Below are 18,102 nucleotides of genomic sequence, written 5' to 3' on the forward strand. Positions count from 1 at the left end.
AGGAATGACCGTATCAAAGGTAAAGGTGGGGGAGTAGCATTGTATGTCAATAATGAGGTAAACTGTAAAGAAATAATAAGTGATGGAATGGATAAGACGGAGTCTGTCTGGGCAATACTTACACTGGGTAAAAGAACTACTAGAGCCTCCCCTGGGATAGTGCTTGGGGTGGGCTATAGACCGCCAGGATCTAGCCTGGATATGGACAGAGAACTCTTTAATGTTTTTAGGGAAGTAAATACTAATAGGAACTGTGTAATCATGGGAGACTTTAACTTCCCGGATATAGATTGGGGAACAAATGCTAGTAACAATAATAGGGCTCAGATTTTCCTAGACGTGATAGCTGATGAATTCCTTCATCAAGTAGTTGCTGAACCGACGAGGGGGGATGCCATTTTAGATTTGGTTTTGGTGAGTAGTGAGGACCTCATTGAGGAAATGGTTGTAGGGGACAACCTTGGCTCGAGTGATCATGAGCTAATTCAGTTTAAACTAAATGGAAAGATTAACGGAATTAAATCGGAGACTAAGGTTTACGATTTCAAAAGGGCTAACTTTAATAAATTAAGGGGACTAGTTAGGGAAGTGGATTGGACTAACATATTTAGGGATCTAAAGGCAGAAGGCGCCTGGGATTATTTCAAATTGAAGTTGCAGGAGCTGTCAGAGGCCTGTATCCCGAGAAAGGGAAAACAGTTCGTAGGCAGGAGATTTAGACCGAGCTGGATGAGCGAGCGTCTCAGAGGGGTGATTAAGAAAAAACAGAAAGCGTACAGGGAGTGGAAGATGGGAGGGATCAGCAAACAAACCTACCTTATTGAGGTCAGAGCATGTAGAGATGGAGTGAGAAAAGCCAAAAGCCGTGTGGAGTTGGACCTTGCAAGGGGAATTAAAACCAATAGTAAGAGCTTTTATAGCCATATAAATAGGAAGAAAACAAAGAAAGAAGAAGTGGGACCGCTTAAGACTGTAGATGGAGTGGAGATTAAGGATAATCTAGGCATGGCACAATATCTAAATGAATATTTTGCATCGGTATTTAATGAGGCTAATGAAGGGCTTAGAAATAGTGGAAGCGAGACGGATGGGAATAAAGGAGTGGGGGTTGACATTACCGTATCCGAGGTAGAAGCCAAACTCGAACAGCTTAACAGGACTAAATCGGGCAGACCGGATGATCTTCATCCACGAATATTAAAGGAACTGGCGCGAGAAATTGCAAGCCCACTAGCAATAATTTTTAATGAATCTGTAAACTCGGGGGTGGTACCGTTTGACTGGAGAATAGCTAATGTGGTTCCTATTTTCAAGAAGGGGAAAAAAAATGACCCGGGTAACTACAGGCCTGTTAGTTTAATATCTGTAATATGCAAGGTCTTGGAAAAATTTTTGAAGGGGAAAGTAGTTAAGGACCTTGAGGTCAATGCCAATTGGGATAAATTACAACACGGTTTTACGAAAGGTAGATCGTGCCAAACCAACCTGATCTCCTTCTTTGAGAAAGTAACAGGTTTTTTAGATAAAGGAAATGTGGTGGATCTAATATACCTCAATTTCAGTAAAGTATTTGATACGGTACCGCATGAGAAATTATTGGTTAAATTGGAAAAGATGGGGATCGATATGAAAATCCAGAGGTGGATAAAGAACTGGTTAAAGGGGAGACTGGAGCGGGTCGTACTGAAAGGTGAACTGTCAGGTTGGAGGCAGGTTACCAGTGGAGTTCCTCAAGGTTAGGTTTTGGGTCCGATTTTATTTAATCTATTCATTACTGACCTCGGAACCAAATGTAGGAGTGGGCTGATAAAGTTTGTGGATGAGACAAAGTTGGGAGGTACTGCCAATTCGGAGAAGGATCGGGATATCCTGCAGGGAGATTTGGATGACCTTGTAAACTGGAGTAATAGTAATAGGATGAAATTTAATAGTGAGAAGTGTAAGGTTATGCATTTAGGGATGACTAACAAGAATTTTAGTTAGAAGCTGGGGACGCATCAGTTGGAAGTAACGGAGGAGGAGAAGGACCTCAGAGTCCTGGTTGATCGCAGGATGACTATGAGTCGGCAATGTGACGTGGCCGTGCAAAAAGCTAATGTGGTCTTGGGATGCATTAGGCGAGGTATTTCTAGTAGGGATAAGGAGGTGCTAGTTCTGTTATACAAGGCACTGATGAGAGCTCATTTGGAGTACTGTGTGCAGTTCTGGTCTCCCATGTTTAAAAAGGATTAAATCAAACTGGAACGGATACAAAGAAGGGCCACTAGGATGATCCGAGGAATGGAAAATCTGTCGTATGAAAGGAGACTCGAGGAGCTCGGTTTGTTTACCTTAACCAAAAGAAGGCTGAGGGGGGATATGATTGCTCTCTTTAAATATATCAGAGGAATAAATACCAGGGATGGAGAGGAATTATTTCAGCTCCGTACTAATGTGGACACGAGAACAAATGGATATAAACTGGCCGTGGGGAAGTTTAGGCTTGAAATTAGACGAAGGTTTCTAACCATCAGAGGGGTGAAGTTTTGGAACAGCCTTCCGAGGGAAATAGTGGGGGCGAAAGACCTCTCTGGCTTTAAGATTAAGCTTGATAAGTTTATGGAGGGGATGGTTTGATGGGATAAAGTGATTTTAGTCAATAGGTCAATAACGTGCCATCGCTGGTAATTAGTAACAATGGTCAATGATGGGATATTAAAAGTTACTACAGAGAACTTTTTCTGGAGGGTCTGGCTAGAGAATCTTGCCCGCATGCTCGGGGTTCAGCTGATCGCCATATTTGGGGTCAGGAAGGAATTTTCCTCCAGGGTAGATTGACAGAGGCCCTGGAGGTTTTTCGCCTTCCTCCGCAGCATGGGGCAGGGGTCGCTTGCTGGAGGATTCTCAGTAACTTGAAGTCTTTAAATCATGATTTGGGGACTTCAACAACTGAGTCAAGGGAGAGAATTATTCCAGGAGTGGGTGGGTCAGCTTTTGTGGCCCGCATCATGCGGGAGGTCAGTCTAGATGATCATAATGGTCCCTTCTGACCTTAGCGTCTATAAGATTTGCTAGCTAATCCCAACCACTTTTCCCACCCCAGGCAGGCCCATGGAAGCTGATGATGCGGAGGCAGAGGTGGGATCCGAGGCCTTTAGTAGGGTTACCATCCGTCCATATTTCCCCAGACATGTCCGGCTTTTTTGTCTTTAAATAGCCGTCCGGGAGGAATTGGTAATAAGGTTAAAAGGTCTGGGATTTTTCCCTCTCCCCTCCCTCCCTCCCTTCCATGCAGAGTGCAGCACAGCTGATTGGGCGGCTGGGCCTGATTGAGCCGCTCCCATTGGCCTCCAGCAGCCAGAGCCCCTCCCCTGCTCCCCCGTTGCTGCCTCAGCATTCTGCGGGGGGCAGCCCGGCAGTGTTTTGCCTCCACGTGGAGCCAGCATCTGACTGGCATGAGCCTGGTAAGGGGAGTCCCAGGGGGCAGTCAGGGAGCAGGGGGAGGGTTGGATGGGTCGGGAGTTCTGGGGGGGGGGGGTGGCTGTCAGGGGGCGGGGGTGTGGAGAGAGATCGGAGCAGTCGGGACAGGGAGCAGGGGGGAGGGTTGGATGGGTCGGGTATTCTGGGGGTCCTGTCAGGGGGGCAGAGGTGTGGAGAGGGGTTGGGACAGTCAGGGACAGGGAGCAGGGGGGGTTAGATGGGTCGGGGGTTCTGGGAGGGCTGTCAGGGGAGCAGGTGTGTGGAGAGGGGTCAAGGAAGGCAGGGAGCAGAGGGGGTTGGATGGGTCGGGTGTTCTGGGGGTCCTGTCAGGGGGCGGAGAGTGGTTGGATAGGGCGTGGGAGTCCCGGGGGTCTGTCTGGGGGAGGGAGTGTGGATATGGGGCAGGGGTGTGGAGAGAGGTCGAGGCAGGCAGGGAGCAGAGAGGGTTGGATGGGGTGGGAGTTCTGGGGGTCCTGTCGGGGAGCGGTTGGATAGGGCGTATGAGTCCTGGGGGTCTGTCTGGGGGTGGGGGTGTGAATAGGGGGTGGGGGTGTGGATAAGAGTCGTGGCAGTCAGGGGACAGGTAGGGTTCTAGGGGGGCAGTTAGGGTGGGGGGTTCTCAGGAGGGGGCAGTCAGGAGACAAGAGGCGGGGGGGTTGGGGATTCTGAGGGGGGCAGTCAGGGGATGGGAAGTGGGAGGGAGTGCATGGGGGCGGGGCGGGGCTAGAGCGGGGCTCCCCCCCATCCTCTTTTTTGATTGTGGAAATATGGTAACCCTAGCCTTTAGGCCCATGAGAAAAGATCCTGTGGAAATCTGTTCCTCTCAGTGGTGCTTTCTGAATGCAGGGTTGGCAGGGAAAAGGGACAGAGGGGCTGAGTGATAAGAGGCAACACCTCTCTTCCCTGTACTCTCCTCTCTTCTCCCACAATCCCTAACGTCTGATTTAACCCAGCACACAGCACCTTCTGCTTCCCATATCCACCAGACCCAAGCATTGAATCCCCTAGTTTCCTCCCCAAAACCCATCCCTCCTGCTCCTTTCACATTATCCATGGAATGCACCACCTTAGGGGATATACGGAAGAGAAGGTGTCAGCCCCAGGGACACTTACCCTGCAGGGGCCAGCTCTGGGTAGTGGGGGAGCCACAGCTGTCCAGAGTGATTGTGGGGCCTGGCCCAACTATCCCTCTCCTAGTCTCCATAGAAGGGGCATCACATCTGGGAAAGGAAGGGAGAGGGTGGGAATTCATCCAGGCAGAGGGAGCTTCTGGAGAAGTTTCTCTCTTTCTTCCTCCAGCAGGTTAACAGGAGGCAGGAAGACCCATCCGTTCAGCAGCCAGGGCTGTAGCAGGGAGAAGGGGCTTGTGGCAGTACACCCCAATGATCTTCATAAAGATACTGTTATTATATGAATATGGCATAACTAAAATATGTTTAAGCAAGATGGATCATGACACTAAATTGGGAGGAGTGGTAGATACACTGGAGGGTAGGGATAGGATACAGAGGGACCTAGACAAATTAGAGGATTGGGCCAAAAGAAATCCGATGAGGTTCAACAAGGACAAGTCCTGCACTTAGGATGGACGAATCCCATGCACTGCTACAGACTAGGGACCGAGTGGCTAGGCACCAATTCTGCAGAAAAGGACATAGGGAGTGGACAAGAAGCTGGATATCCGTCGACAGTGTGCCCTTGTTGCCAAGAAGGCTAACGGCATTTTGGGCTGTATAAGTAGGAGCACTGTCAGCAGATCGAGGGACGTGATTGTTCCCCTCTATTTGGCATTAGTAAGGCCTCATCTGGAGTACTGTGTCCAGTTTGGGCCCCACACTACAAGAAGGATGTGGAAAAATTGGAAAGAGTCCAGCGGAGGGAAACAAAAATGATCAGGGGGCTGGAGCACATGATTTATGAGAGGCTGAGGAAACTGAGATTATTTAGTCTGCAGAAGAGGAGAAACATAAGAACGGCTGTACTGGGTCAGACCAAAGGTCCATCTAGCCCAGTATCCTGTCTACCAACAGTGGCCAACGCCAGGTGTCCCAGAGGGAGTGAACCCAACTGGCAATGATCAAGTGATCTCTCTCCTGCCATCCACCTCCACTCTCTGAGAAACAGAGGCTAGGGACACTCTTCCTTACCCATCCTGGCTAATATCTATTAACAGAGTTAACCTCCATGAATTTATCCAGTTCTCTTTTAAATGCTGTTATAGTCCTAGCCTTCACAACCTCCTCAGGCAAGGAGTTCCACAAGTTGACTATACCCTTTGTGAAGAAGAACTTCCTTTTATTTGTTTTAAACCTGCTGCCCATTAATTTCATTTGGTGGCCCCTAGTTCTTGTATTATGGGAACAAGTAAATAACTTTTCCTTATTTACTTTCTCTACATCACTCATGATTTTATATACCTCTATCATATCCCCCCTTAGTCTCCACTTTTCCATGCTGAAAAGTCCTAGCCTCTTTAATCTCTCCTCATATAGGACTCATTCCAAACCCCTAATCATTTCAGTTGCCCTTCTCTGAACCTTTTCTAATGCCAGTATATCTTTTTTGAGATGAGGAAACCACATCTGTACGCAGTATTCAAGATGTGGGCATACCATGGATTTATATAAGGGCAATAAGATACTCTCCGTCTTATTTTCTATCCCTTTTTAATGATTCCTAACATCCTGTTTGCTTTTTTGACCGCCGCTGCGTGGACGTCTTCAGAGAACTATCCACAATGACTCCAAGATCTTTTTCCTGATTCGTTGTAGCTAAATTAGCCCCCATCATATTGTATGTATAGTTGGGGTTATTTCTTCCAATGTGCATTACTTTACATTTATCCACATTAAATTTCATTTGCCATTTTGTTGCCCAATCACTTAGTTTTGTGAGATCTTTTTGAAGTTCTTCACAGTCTGCTTTGGTCTTAACTATCTTGAACAGTTTAGTATCATCTGCAAACTTTGCCACCCCACTTTTTACCCCTTTCTCCAGATCATTTATGAATCAGTTGAATAGGATTGGTCCTAGGACTGACCCTTGGGGGACACCACTTGTTACCCTCTCCATTCTGAGAATTTACCATTTATTCCTATCCTTTGTTCCCTGTCTTTTAACCAGTTCTCAATCCATGAAAGGACCTTCCCTCTTATCCCATGACAACTTAATTTACGTAAGAGCCTTTAGTGAGGGACCTTGTCAAAGGCTTTCTGGAAATCTAAGTACACTTATGTCCACTGGATCCCCCTTGTCCAAGTTTGTTGACCCCTTCAAAGAACTCTAATAGATTAGTAAGACACGATTTCCCTTTACAGAAACTTGTTGACTTTTGCCCAACAATTTATGTTCTTCTATTTGTCTGACAATTTTATTCTTTACTATTGTTTCAACTGATTTGCCCGGGTACTGACATTAGACTAGGTCTGTAATTGCTGGGATCATCTCTAGAGCCCTTTTTAAATATTGGCATTACATTAGCTATCTTCCAGTCATTGGGTACAGAAGCCGATTTAAAGGACAGGTTACAAACCATAGTTAATTGTTCCGCAACTTCACATTTGGGTTCTTTCAGAACTCTTGGGTGAATGCCATCTGGTGCCGGTGACTTTTTACTGTTAAGTTTATCAATTAATTCCAAAATCTCCTCTAGTGACACCTCAATCTGTGACAATTCCTCCGATTTGTCACCTACAAAAGCCAGTTCAGGTTTGGGAATCTCCTTAAAATCCTCAGCCGTGAAGACTGAAGCAAAGAATCCATTTAGTTACTCCGCAGTGACTTTTTCATCTTTAAGCGCTCCTTTTGTATCTCGATTGTCCAGGGGCCTCGCTAGTTGTTTAGCAGGCTTCCTGCTCTGATGTACTCAAAAAACATTTTGTTATTACCTTTGGAGTTTTTGGCTAGCCGTTCTTCAATCTCCTCTTTGTCTTTTCTTATTACATTTTTACACTTAATTAGACAGTGTTTATGTTCCTTTCTATTTACCTCACTAGGATTTGACTTCCACTTTTTAAAAGATGCCGTTTTATCTCTCGCTACTTCTTTTACATGGTTGTTAAGCCACGGTGGCTCTTTTTTAGTTCTTTTACTGTGTTTTTTAATTTGGGGTATACATTTAAGTTGGGCCTCTATTATGGCGTCTTTGAAAAGCGTCCATGCAGTCTGCAGGGATTTCACTTTAGTCACTGTACCTTTTAATTTCTGTTTAACTAACCCCTCATTTTTGCATAGTTCCCCTTTCTGAAATTAAATGCCACAGTATTGGGCTGTTGAGGTGTTTTTCCCACCACAGGGATGTTAAATGTTATGATATTATGGTCACTATTTCCAAGTGGTCCTGTTATAGTTACCTCTTGGACCAGCTTCTACGCTCCACTCAGGACTAAATTGAGAGTTGCCTCTCCCCTTGTTGGTTCCCGTACCAGTTGCTCCAAGAAGCAGTCATTTAAAGTATTGAGAAATTTTGTCTCTGCATTTCGTCCTGAGGTGACATTTTCCCAGTGAATATGGGGATAATTGAAATCCCCCACTATTATTGAGTTCTTAATTTTGATAGCCTTTCTAATCTCCCTTAGCATTTCATCGTCACTATCACTGTCCTGGGGATTTGATAGCTGCTTTCAACCAGCTGAAAGGGGATTCCAAAGAGGATAGATCTAGACTGCTCTCAGTGGTAGCAGATGACAGACAAAGGAGTAATTGTCTCAAGTTGCAGTGTGGGAGGTTTAGGTTGGATATTAGGAAAAACTTTTTCACTAGGAGAATGGTGAAGCACTGGAATGGGTTATCTAGGGAAGTGGTGGAATCTCCTTCCTTAGAGATTTTTAAGGTCAGGCTTGACAAAGCCCTGGCTGGGATGATTTAGTTGGCGATCGGTCCTGCTTTGAGCAGGGGGTTGGACTAGATGACCTCCTGAGGTCCCTTCCAACCCTGATATTCTATGATTCTATGTAAGGTATCATTGGAAAGGTTATGATGTACTTATTATGATTATCCAATTTGTATGCATGCATCATTTGTGTATTTGAAGTTAGGAATACTGACTATGTGTTTGCACCTGGGAAAAGTCTATCAAACAAAATGCAATCAGCCTGGCTGACTAATCAATGGGCCATAGGGGGAACAACAGAACTTTGAAAGTGCTAATCTCTCACCTTCCTGAGAAGTTTCCTGGGATAACTTTGGTTCAAGTCTGCTTTAACACTGAAGGGTCATGTGGTCATGTCACCTGGGACTAAACCCCATCTTGGGCTGCTTGTATTTTTCCACAAAAAGGGGGAGGGGATAGGACTGGAAAACAAAGTTTTCCCACTTTATGTAAATCCTATTTATGGCTGGGGAGTGAGGTAATCAAAGTCAGTCCGTCCCTGCTTCTCAGGAGGAGATCCCTGCCCGAGATAACTGCTGTGAACACCTGAAACTAGGCTCAGGGAGAAAGGACTGGACCCAGGCTGGAAGGGCTCTGGCCTGCAAATAAGATGCTTGAAGCAACATTAGGGTGAGGAAATTATTATCTGTGGCCAATTTCTGTAGTGTATTAAGCTTAGTTTGCATGTTTGTTTTATTTGCTCAGTAATCTGATTTGATCTGTTTGCTATCCCTTATTATCACTTAAAAATCTATCCTTACAATTAATAAACTCATTTTGTTTACCAGTTTGTGGAATCCGTAACTGGGGAGACAAGAATCTGTGCATATCTTCTTCCACATCGAGGTAGGGGGTGATCAATGAGCTTACATTGCACAGTTTGCTGTACAGCACAAGACAATGCAAACTTCGGGTTTGCACTCCTACGGTGGTGTGCACACAAGTGCTGGGCACTTCCCAAGCTGGATCTTCCCGTGCAGACTTAATCTCAGTGTCTGGGTTTTTCTGCAGCAGGATGTGGCCCTACCTGTGTGTTTGCCAGTGTAGGCTGGAAAGCCTGGCTTGGCAGGACAGGGTGAGGGGACCCTGGCTGGTGGAACAGGCGGGCTCAGTGGAACCCCAGTACATCAGGTGGCATCGGGGGGCAACCCATCACGGGGCTGATTTGAACTTCTCCTCCTCCGCCTGCGGTTAGCTTAGACCAGGCAAGCCAGAGTATCACTGATCAGCTCAGGGTCAGCAGCTGCTGAAAGCTGCCCCCAAAGATGGGTAGATGGATACCTGGGAGCCAAATGCCTCTGATGTGTGTGGGAATTAGGAAATGGAGTTTTTACTAAGGCGAGCCCTAGTCACGGCACTGAGAGAATTTCTCTCCCGTGTGGAGGATGTCCAATGTGGTGTTAGATCCAACTGAAGCTTTTTCCATGCTAAGGACATCTGAGAGGACTCTTCCCTGTGTGGATTTGCTGATTCTTGATGCCGTGTGAGCACCAAATAAAGCTTCCCCCACATTCAAGCTCTTTCTTCTGTGAATTATGCGATGGGGAATAATGTGTGAGCTCAGATTGAATCTTTTCCTGCACTTATTGAAGCTTTTCCCACAATCCAAACATTTATGGGTTCTCTCTCGTGTGGATTGTCTGATATGAAGCAAGGTTTGACTTTCAAATAAAACTTTTCCCACAGTGGAGGCATTTATATGGGTTTCTCTCCTGTGTGGGTTCTCTGATGTGAAATAAGGGCTGATGGTCCACTGAAATTTTTCCCACAGTCCAATCATTTACAGGGTCTCTCTCCCATGTGCAGTCTCCGATGGGCAGCAAGATTTGAGCTCTGACTGAAGCTTTTCTCACAGTCCAAGCATTTATAAGGTTTCTCTCCTGTGTGGGTCCTCTGATGTACAATAAGGACCGATCGTGCACTGAAACTTTTCTCACACTGAAGGCATTTATAGGGTTTCTCTCCCGTGTGGGTTCTCTGATGTGTAATAAGGGCTGATGGTGCACTGCAACTTTTCCCACACTCAAGGCATTTATATGGTCCCTCTCCCGTATGGATTTTCCCATGGCTAATAAGGCCTGAGCGCTGACTGAAGCTTTTCCCACAGTCCAAGCATTTATAGGGTTTCTCTCCCGTGTGGGTTCTCTGATGTGTAATAAGGGCTGATGATGCACTGAAACTTTTTCCACATTCAAGACACTTATACGGTTTCTCTCCTGTGTGGATTCTCCTATGGATAAAAAGACCTGAGCTCACACTGAAGCTTTTCCCACAATCCAAGCATTTATAGGGTTTCTCTCCTGTGTGGGTCCTCTTATGTGCAATAAGAGCTGATGGTCCACTGAAACTTTTCCCACAGTCCAAGCATTTATACGGTCCCTCTCCTGTGTGGATTCTCCCATGGCAAGTAAGATGTGAGCGCTGACTGAAACTTTTCCCACAGTACAAGCATTTAAACGGTTTCTCTCCTGTGTGGGTTCTCTGATGTATTATAAGGACTGATGGTCCACTGAAACTTTTTCCACACTCAAGGCATTTATGTGGACCCTCTCCCGTATGGATTCTCCCATGGCTAATAAGGCCTGAGTGTTGACTGAAGCATTTCCCACAGTCTAAACATTTATAGGGTTTCTCTCCCGTGTGGGTTCTCTGATGTACAATAAGGGCTGATGGTGCACTGAAACTTTTCCCACACTCAAGACATTTATGTGGTCCCTCTCCTGTGTGGATTCTTCCATGCCTAATAAGGCCTGAGCACTGACTGAAGCTTTTCCCACACTCAAGGCATTTATACGGTTTCTCTCCCGTGTGCAGTCTCCGATGGGCAGTAAGATTTGAGCTCCAATTGAAGGTTTTTCCACATTCTAAGCATTTATAGGGTTTCTTTTCTTTGGGATTTGTCTGCTGGGTTGTGGTTTCTTTGGAATCCTTGTCTTCTCCACCACATTCAAAGGATTCATGCACTTTCTTTCTTGGGTGGTTTCCCAGCTTCCTCTCTGACCTGTGCCAATTACTCCAGGCTTTTCTCTGTTCCAAGAACTGGGAAAAGTTCTCTTCAGCTCTTCTCAAAAAGTTCCTCTGCAGTTCCACTTGCACAGGACCTTCCCGCTGTGGATTCCCCTCCTCATTTTCACTCATTCTCCCATCATCTGCTGGGGCAGAGAGAGAATCAAGACAGGATTCATTGCTTGGGCTAGCAGCAGCGGCAGCTCCAGGCACCAGCACTCCAAGCGCATGCCTGGGGCGGCAAGCCGCAGGGGGCGCCCTGCCGGTCCCTGCGAGGGCGGCAGTCAGGCAGCCTTCGGCGGCATGCCTGCAGGAGGTCCGCCAGTCCTGCAGATTCGGCGGCGGGTACACCGAAGCTGCGGGACCGGCGGACCTCCCGCAAGCATGCCGCCGAATCTGCGGGACCAGGGACCTCCCGCAGGCACGCCGCCGAAGGCAGCCTGCCTGCCATGCTTGGGGCGGCAAAAAAGCTAGAGCCGCCCCGGCTAGCAGAAAGGACAAAAGTGAAAAGCAAAGAGGGAAAACACAATGCAGTAACTGTTGGAAGACTGCAAAATTGGATTCTGCCTCCACATCCCATCCAACCACTGACAGGGAAGTGAAGTCAGGGAGAAAACTCCTGAGAGCTAACAGGATGGGTGGGAAGCCATGAGCGATATCTGTCATGATGATGCGACACCTGCTGACCAAGGTTCCCTCTAATTTTTTCCATCCATGTGTGGAATAAATTTTGTTATGTGCACCGAGGTATGTGTGGATGTGCGCCACCAGTAGAAACAAAAAACCTAGATGTAATATATATTTTTAAAAAGTTACCATAGGGATAATTACTCCAGCCAGGACAGGTTAAGCATTTTAGAACTCACTACTCAAAGAATTAAATTTAAGTGTAAGAGAAATAAAAATTATGAAATGCATAGACCAGTCAAAACACTAACGTAACACACTTAGAAAGAATAAAATTACAGAGAATATATGTGCATTGCAGGAAGTGCGAAGAAGTAACACCAACACCACCACAAGTATGTGTTGGGGGGTGAGTGTAAAAGAGACTGTGTGGCGTTGGGGGTGTGTGTGGGGGGGTGTGAGAGACAGACAGAGACAGAGACTGTGTGAGCATCCTGCTGGGGAAATCTCAGAAATAGTGCACTGTCTCTTTAAGAAAGGCACTCACTCACTCACTGTTCACTGCAGCAGCACTGAGTCCTGAGCTAGGCTGTGTTCCCTGCTCTGCGGAGATGGGGTACAGGGGCAGGTGGAAAGGGACACCCTGACATCAGCACCCCCCTGCACATCTAGCAGGAGGGTCCCAGGAGCAGCTGCAGGATGGAACAATGTGGGGGGAGGGGCACCTGAACACATGCTGCCAGATGTATGCGCTCTGCTAACCAGCTGGGAGGCATTTGAATTTCTCTTGGGCGGCCATGCAACCACACAGCTTACAGGGAACACAGTTGCTGACCACACCAGACCTGGGTGAGATAAGGCAGAACTGAGGGGGCTCACACCACATTTTGGGGATTTTCAGCTTTTCCCTTCATTTGCAATATAGTTTCCGAGTCAGTGTCACTGTCTCCTCACCTGTGCGGGTGCCTCTTGGGATCTTCCTTTCCTCGCAGCACTGGAGATCGGTGACCCATGGCTCTTCCCCTGCTTCCAGCTGGGCAATCAGGGCAGGTTTCGGAATGGGGAGTCCTGCTCAGGGGGTGAAATCAGGCATGATCCCAGTGCAATGAGGATTGGGGCAATATTTGTCACAAAGAACACCGTCTTGAGTTTAAACTGACCCCATGATTGGCTGGGGAGTTGTGGGATGTGAACAGATGGGCATGTTGTCACTGAGCCCCCTTGGGAGAGGCAGATGTCTGGGGGAGGCGGAGTTGTCATACCTTCACTAGGAGTTTTCAGGATCTATGGGCTTTGGGAGACTTGCTGAGGCACACACAGCTCTGGTGTTAAACCTCTGCCAATGTCTAAACCTCCAGAGCCCAGATCCATCCCCACAGATAGAGCTATTTCCAAGAAGGGAGCCCTCCCCAGACATGGAGCTAGTCGTACGAAGGGAGGTGCACAGAGATCCTGTGTGTGAGTGAGAATTAATACAGATGGGGACAGAAGCAGTGTATCATCCTATTACAGATGGATGGATGGGGATAAATTAGCATGTCCATTTGGTCTATGACTCCCCTATCCCACTGGAGGGAGTATGGAGGTGATGGCTCTCTCACACTAGAGTTGTGGATTATGCAACCCATTCCCCTCTAATCAAACTGCGAGGGAAGAACCTGACCAGATTCAGAAATGCAGACTCCATGGTTTCAAATAGCTGAGGGGACATGAATCCTTACCCAGCGAGGTCACAGTCTCATAATTCTCCTGCATGACGTCCCTGTAGAGCGCTCTCTGACCGGGGTCCAGCAGAGCCCCCTGCCCAGCAGTGAAATACACAGCTACCTCCTCGAAGGTCACTGGCACCTGAAACAACAGGTGCTTCCCACTCAGTGCCTGGTGCCCCAGCCACAATCCCACTATTCATGGGGGAAGCAGCACAAAAATAGGACAGCTCTGGGCAAGCCAGAGGAGCAGAATCCCATCCCCACCCTGCTCAGAGTGGCCAGGAAGCTTCATGGAACAGAGAAAAGGTGAGAGCTCCTTGTCCCTCCCAGCAGATGGAGGAGGGCAGGGTTTAATCTCATTTGCCACCCACCTACTAGGCACAGGCTGATGTGGGAAACAGAGCTCCACACAGAGACAGGAAACCCAGCACCTTCCCTTTGTATTTCACCGCAGACTCTGGCTAGTGCATTCAGGCTTCAGCACTCTGGTCTGTTTTCCCAACCCTGTCCAGGGGCTTGTTTCAGGTTTCAGAAATGGGAGAATTTTCACCCCACCCCCACATGTGCCTGCTCATATATCCCAGCAGGTTTAACACACCCTGTCTCCCTCCCTGCCTCACCCTGTGTATTTCCTGTCCTGCCCCCTCTACAATACCCATCCCCAGCAGCAACTCCAAACACCCCCTACCTGAGCAGGATCCACCACAGCCATTTCCCTGCTCCGGACCCTGGAAGGATGGGATGATCTGGAGCAAAATGGGGTTGTTATTCTGGAGCCTGTCAGGGTGAGAAGGGCAATTGTGGCGGTTTCTTGAATTAGCATTAGTCCATTTCACACCCTGATTCCCTCCAGGCTCTTTTCCGTCAGACAGACACTCTAGACTCTGCCATAGTGGGAAAAGACTCATCAGTTATATTACAACACAGACCTGACCCCTCCCACTAGGACTAAACCCACAAGACACTTTTAAACCCTCTTGGAACAGTGTCACTGAGCCAAACACTAGAAAGGAGCAGAATCAAAGGAGCAACTTTCCAGACACTGTTCCCAGGGCAGCACATTCCCCCAGCAGCACAGGGACTCGGCAGAGGCAGGAACTGGCTTTTCCTCTCTCTGCTCCTCACCTTGTCCCAGGAAAGTCAATCTGCCCCGGGGTGCTGCAGGGAATGGGGCTGGGCAGGGCTGGGAGCCGGGAACCTCCCTCCCCAGTTATTGCTCCTGCTGCCCCTTCCAGTCTCTCCACTCCCCCTTTGGCATGGAAGAACTAGTTACTGTCCTGCCATTCCTGTAGGTGTTTCCTCTCCATTACCTAATGCACTGCTAACAGGAATGTGAGCCTGGCTGCATCAGTGAGAGCAGCAGTTCTGGGTGTCAAGGACACACAGGGAGCAGAGATGGGGTGAGGAGGGGCTGTTTGTGCAGAGTCACTTTCCTGTCCGGCCCCAGCACTTTGTCATCACCTGGAGTCTCTAGCTTAGGAGCTGGTGGCAGCAGAGCCCGTGGCTGGTTTTAGTCACAGCAGAAAGACCCCCCTCGGCTGGGCATAGAGGGGGCATTAGTGATGGTCTGTCCCAGCACAGGCACCGCTGGGCAGCAGCTCCGCCCGGGCTCCTAGATCACAATGGAGGCAGCAGCATCTACCCCAGGAAGCCCAGCTAGCTCTAGGGTTGCAGTATCCTGAGCACAAAGAGAGACTGATACCAGCCTCCTCTGCCTTAGCAATTACCAGAGCCCTCTGCTTAGGGCAGCTAATGACTGAGCCTCCCTATGCTGCCCCTGCAGCCCCCAAGGACAGTCAGGCCGATGCTGATCTCATTTACCATCTGGACTCACACTGGAACCAGAGAACCAGTTCAAACTGGGATTTGGTACGTGAACCGGAACCGAACCTGAACCAAAGTTTTGTTTTACTGACTGAACCCGAACTGAACAGAAAAAAACTGAAATTAAATACCAGTTGGACTCCTTGCCTGCTGTTGTTCTCAGTGACTCTGGTTTGAAACAGAATCCTGTACAGAAATCAGAGCAGGGCCCGGTTCAGTCCTGTCAACCCCAAACATTTAACATTCCCAAATCAGACCCCCAAATAATGACATTGTCTTAAAAATATCAAAGACTAAATTGGGAGCAGTGTGTGTGGTCAGGGAGGGGAGATTTTTGCCTTGTAAATTTTGAGCCCTCAAGGGGAAATCCCCTGCTCAGCCACCTCCAATGCTTGTTTGACCATTTCTAGGGAAAAAGATTCCTCACTGGCTGCTAAGAGGGGCAGCCTCCTACCCCATGGGCTGGGGGAGCTGCCATTGTATCTCTCACCATCCCTCTCCCTTCTCCTGCTCTCCGGCTCTCCCTTCCCCAGCCAGTCTCCGCTTGCTCTCATATTCTCCCTCCAGCCTCCCCACAGCCCCTCTCCCCACATCGTGTCCCCTTTCCTTCTCTTTATCCCCCCACTCAGTTTCCATCTATTCCAGCTCTGTTCCCCTCAGCCTCCCTTCAGCAGCCCCACATCCCTATCCCACCCCCTGAATCCCTGTTCACCCCCCTCCTGCCCCCTCACACACCCTGTTCACCCCTCAATGCCCTCCGGCTCTCACACCCCCGGTCCCTCTTCAGCCCCCTTCAGGCTCCCACCCCCCTTTGGTTCCCCACATGTCGCTGCCCCAATCCCTCACTCCCTGCAAACCATGAGAGCGGGCAGCCAGCTTTCCTCTGCACAATGCAGGGAAACGCAGCCAGCCCAGCTGGGAGCAGCCTGGGGCATCCCCCTGCCCGTGCAGACAGGCTGCACCGGGAGCGTCTCTCCCTGGGGACGGGGATGGTGGGCAGGTCTCACCTTCTCTCCACGTGGGGTTCTGCCTGGGAGAAGGGCTCTGGGTCCCAGTAAGGGGGAGTGGGACAGGCTGGGGTCTCTGCACTGGGAGAGTCTCTCGGGGAGCAGCGGGAATGTTCCTCCCACGCCTGCAGCCGAGGCCCTGGGGTCTTGCAAAGAATGTAGATTGCTGCGCAACAGAGTCACTGCAGCGACTACAATTCACTTCCTGCTGCCAGGCGGAGTGACCCCGGGAATCGCTCCGCTCGGCGCCTCCTGGGTCCTAGCGAGATGGATTGCATTAAGTATTTACATAATTCTCCCATCTGCCCTGGGACCTTTTAAAACACCGGGCCCCTGGGCAATTGCCCCAGTCCTTGGCGGCTCTAGGGGATGAGGATACAATAAATAATAATAACAGACAGACAGTGGTCAACTTAATGCAATGCTTTTGACAAGGTCCCTCACCAAAGGCTCTTATGCAAAGTAAGCTGCCATGGGATAAGAAGGAAGGTGCTCTCATGGATTGGTAACTGGTTAAAAGACAGGAAAAAAAGGGTTGGTATAAATGGTCAGTTTTCAAAATGAAGAGAGGTAAATAGTGGTGCCCCCAAGGGATCTGTTCTGGGACCAATCCTATTAAGCATATTCATAAATGATCTGGAAAAAGGGGTAAATAGTGAGGTGCCAAATTTGCAGATGATACAAAATTACTAAAGATAGGCAGACTGTGAAGAGCTACAAAAGGATCTCTCAAAACTGGGTGTACTGGGCAACAAAATGGCAGATGAAATTTAATGTTGAGAAATGCAAAGTAATGCACATTGGTAAAGCATTATCCGAACTATACATATAAAATGATGAGGTCTAAATTAGCTGTTACCACTCAAGAAAGAGATCTTGGAGTCATTGTGGATAGTTCTCTGCAAACATCCATTCAATGTGCAGCAGCAGTCAAAAAGCGAACAGAATGCTGGGAATCACTAAGAAAGGGATAGATAATAGGACAGAAAATATCATGTTGCCTCTATATAAATCCATGGTACGCCCACATCTTGAATACTGTGTATAGAGGTGGTTGCCCCTTCTCAAAAATATATATTAGAATTAGTAAAGGTTCAGAAAAGGGCAACAAAAATGATTAGGGGTATGGAACGGCTTCCGTATGAAGAAAGATTAATAAGACTGGGACTTTTCAGCTTGGAAAAGAGACGGCTAAGGGGAGATATGATTGAGGTCTATAAAATCATGACTGGTATAGAGAACGTAGATAAGAAAGTGTTGTTTACTACTTCTCATAACACAAGAACTAGGGGACACCAAATGAAATTAATAGGCAGCATGTTTAAAACAAATAAAAGGAAGTATTTCTTCACACAACGCATAGTCAACCTGTGGAACTCCTTGCCAGAGGATGTTGTGAAGGCCAAGACTATAATAGGGTTCAAAAAAGAACTAGATAAATTCATGGAGGATAGATCTATCAATGGCTATTAGCCAGGCTGGGCAGGAATGATGTCCCTAGCCTCTATTTGCCAGAAGCTGGGAATGAGTGACAGGGGTTGGATCACTTGATTACCTGTTCTGTTCATTCCCTCTGGGGCACCTGGCACTGGCCACTGTC

The 18,102-nt window shown here is 48.0% G+C and overlaps 1 protein-coding gene and 1 long non-coding RNA gene across 2 annotated transcripts in view; both read right to left on the reverse strand.

The window, feature by feature from the left end:
- The window catches only part of LOC117887165 (zinc finger protein 501-like), a 30,487-nt gene extending 16,753 nt beyond the window's left edge, over positions 1-13,734 (reverse strand). Inside the window, exons 1-3 of the mRNA XM_034789484.1 lie at positions 13,684-13,734; positions 12,917-13,030; positions 9,115-11,478 (exon numbers count right to left, since the gene is read on the reverse strand). Of these exons, the coding sequence (XP_034645375.1) occupies positions 10,106-11,478; positions 12,917-13,030; positions 13,684-13,717 (1,521 nt within the window). The 5' untranslated portion in view covers positions 13,718-13,734 and the 3' untranslated portion in view covers positions 9,115-10,105. The remainder of the gene's footprint in view (positions 1-9,114; positions 11,479-12,916; positions 13,031-13,683) is intronic.
- Positions 13,735-13,765: 31 nt separating this feature from the next.
- Positions 13,766-16,705, reverse strand: LOC117887222. Its single transcript, XR_004648137.1, has 3 exons — positions 16,503-16,705; positions 14,360-14,448; positions 13,766-13,810 (listed from the first exon to the last, which is right to left on the reverse strand). It is a non-coding gene; the product is annotated as an uncharacterized LOC117887222 (long non-coding RNA).
- Positions 16,706-18,102: the final 1,397 nt, after the last annotated feature.

The sequence above is a fragment of the Trachemys scripta genome, chromosome 14, assembly GCF_013100865.1.
Source record: "Trachemys scripta elegans isolate TJP31775 chromosome 14, CAS_Tse_1.0, whole genome shotgun sequence".
Lineage (NCBI taxonomy): Eukaryota > Metazoa > Chordata > Testudines > Emydidae > Trachemys > Trachemys scripta.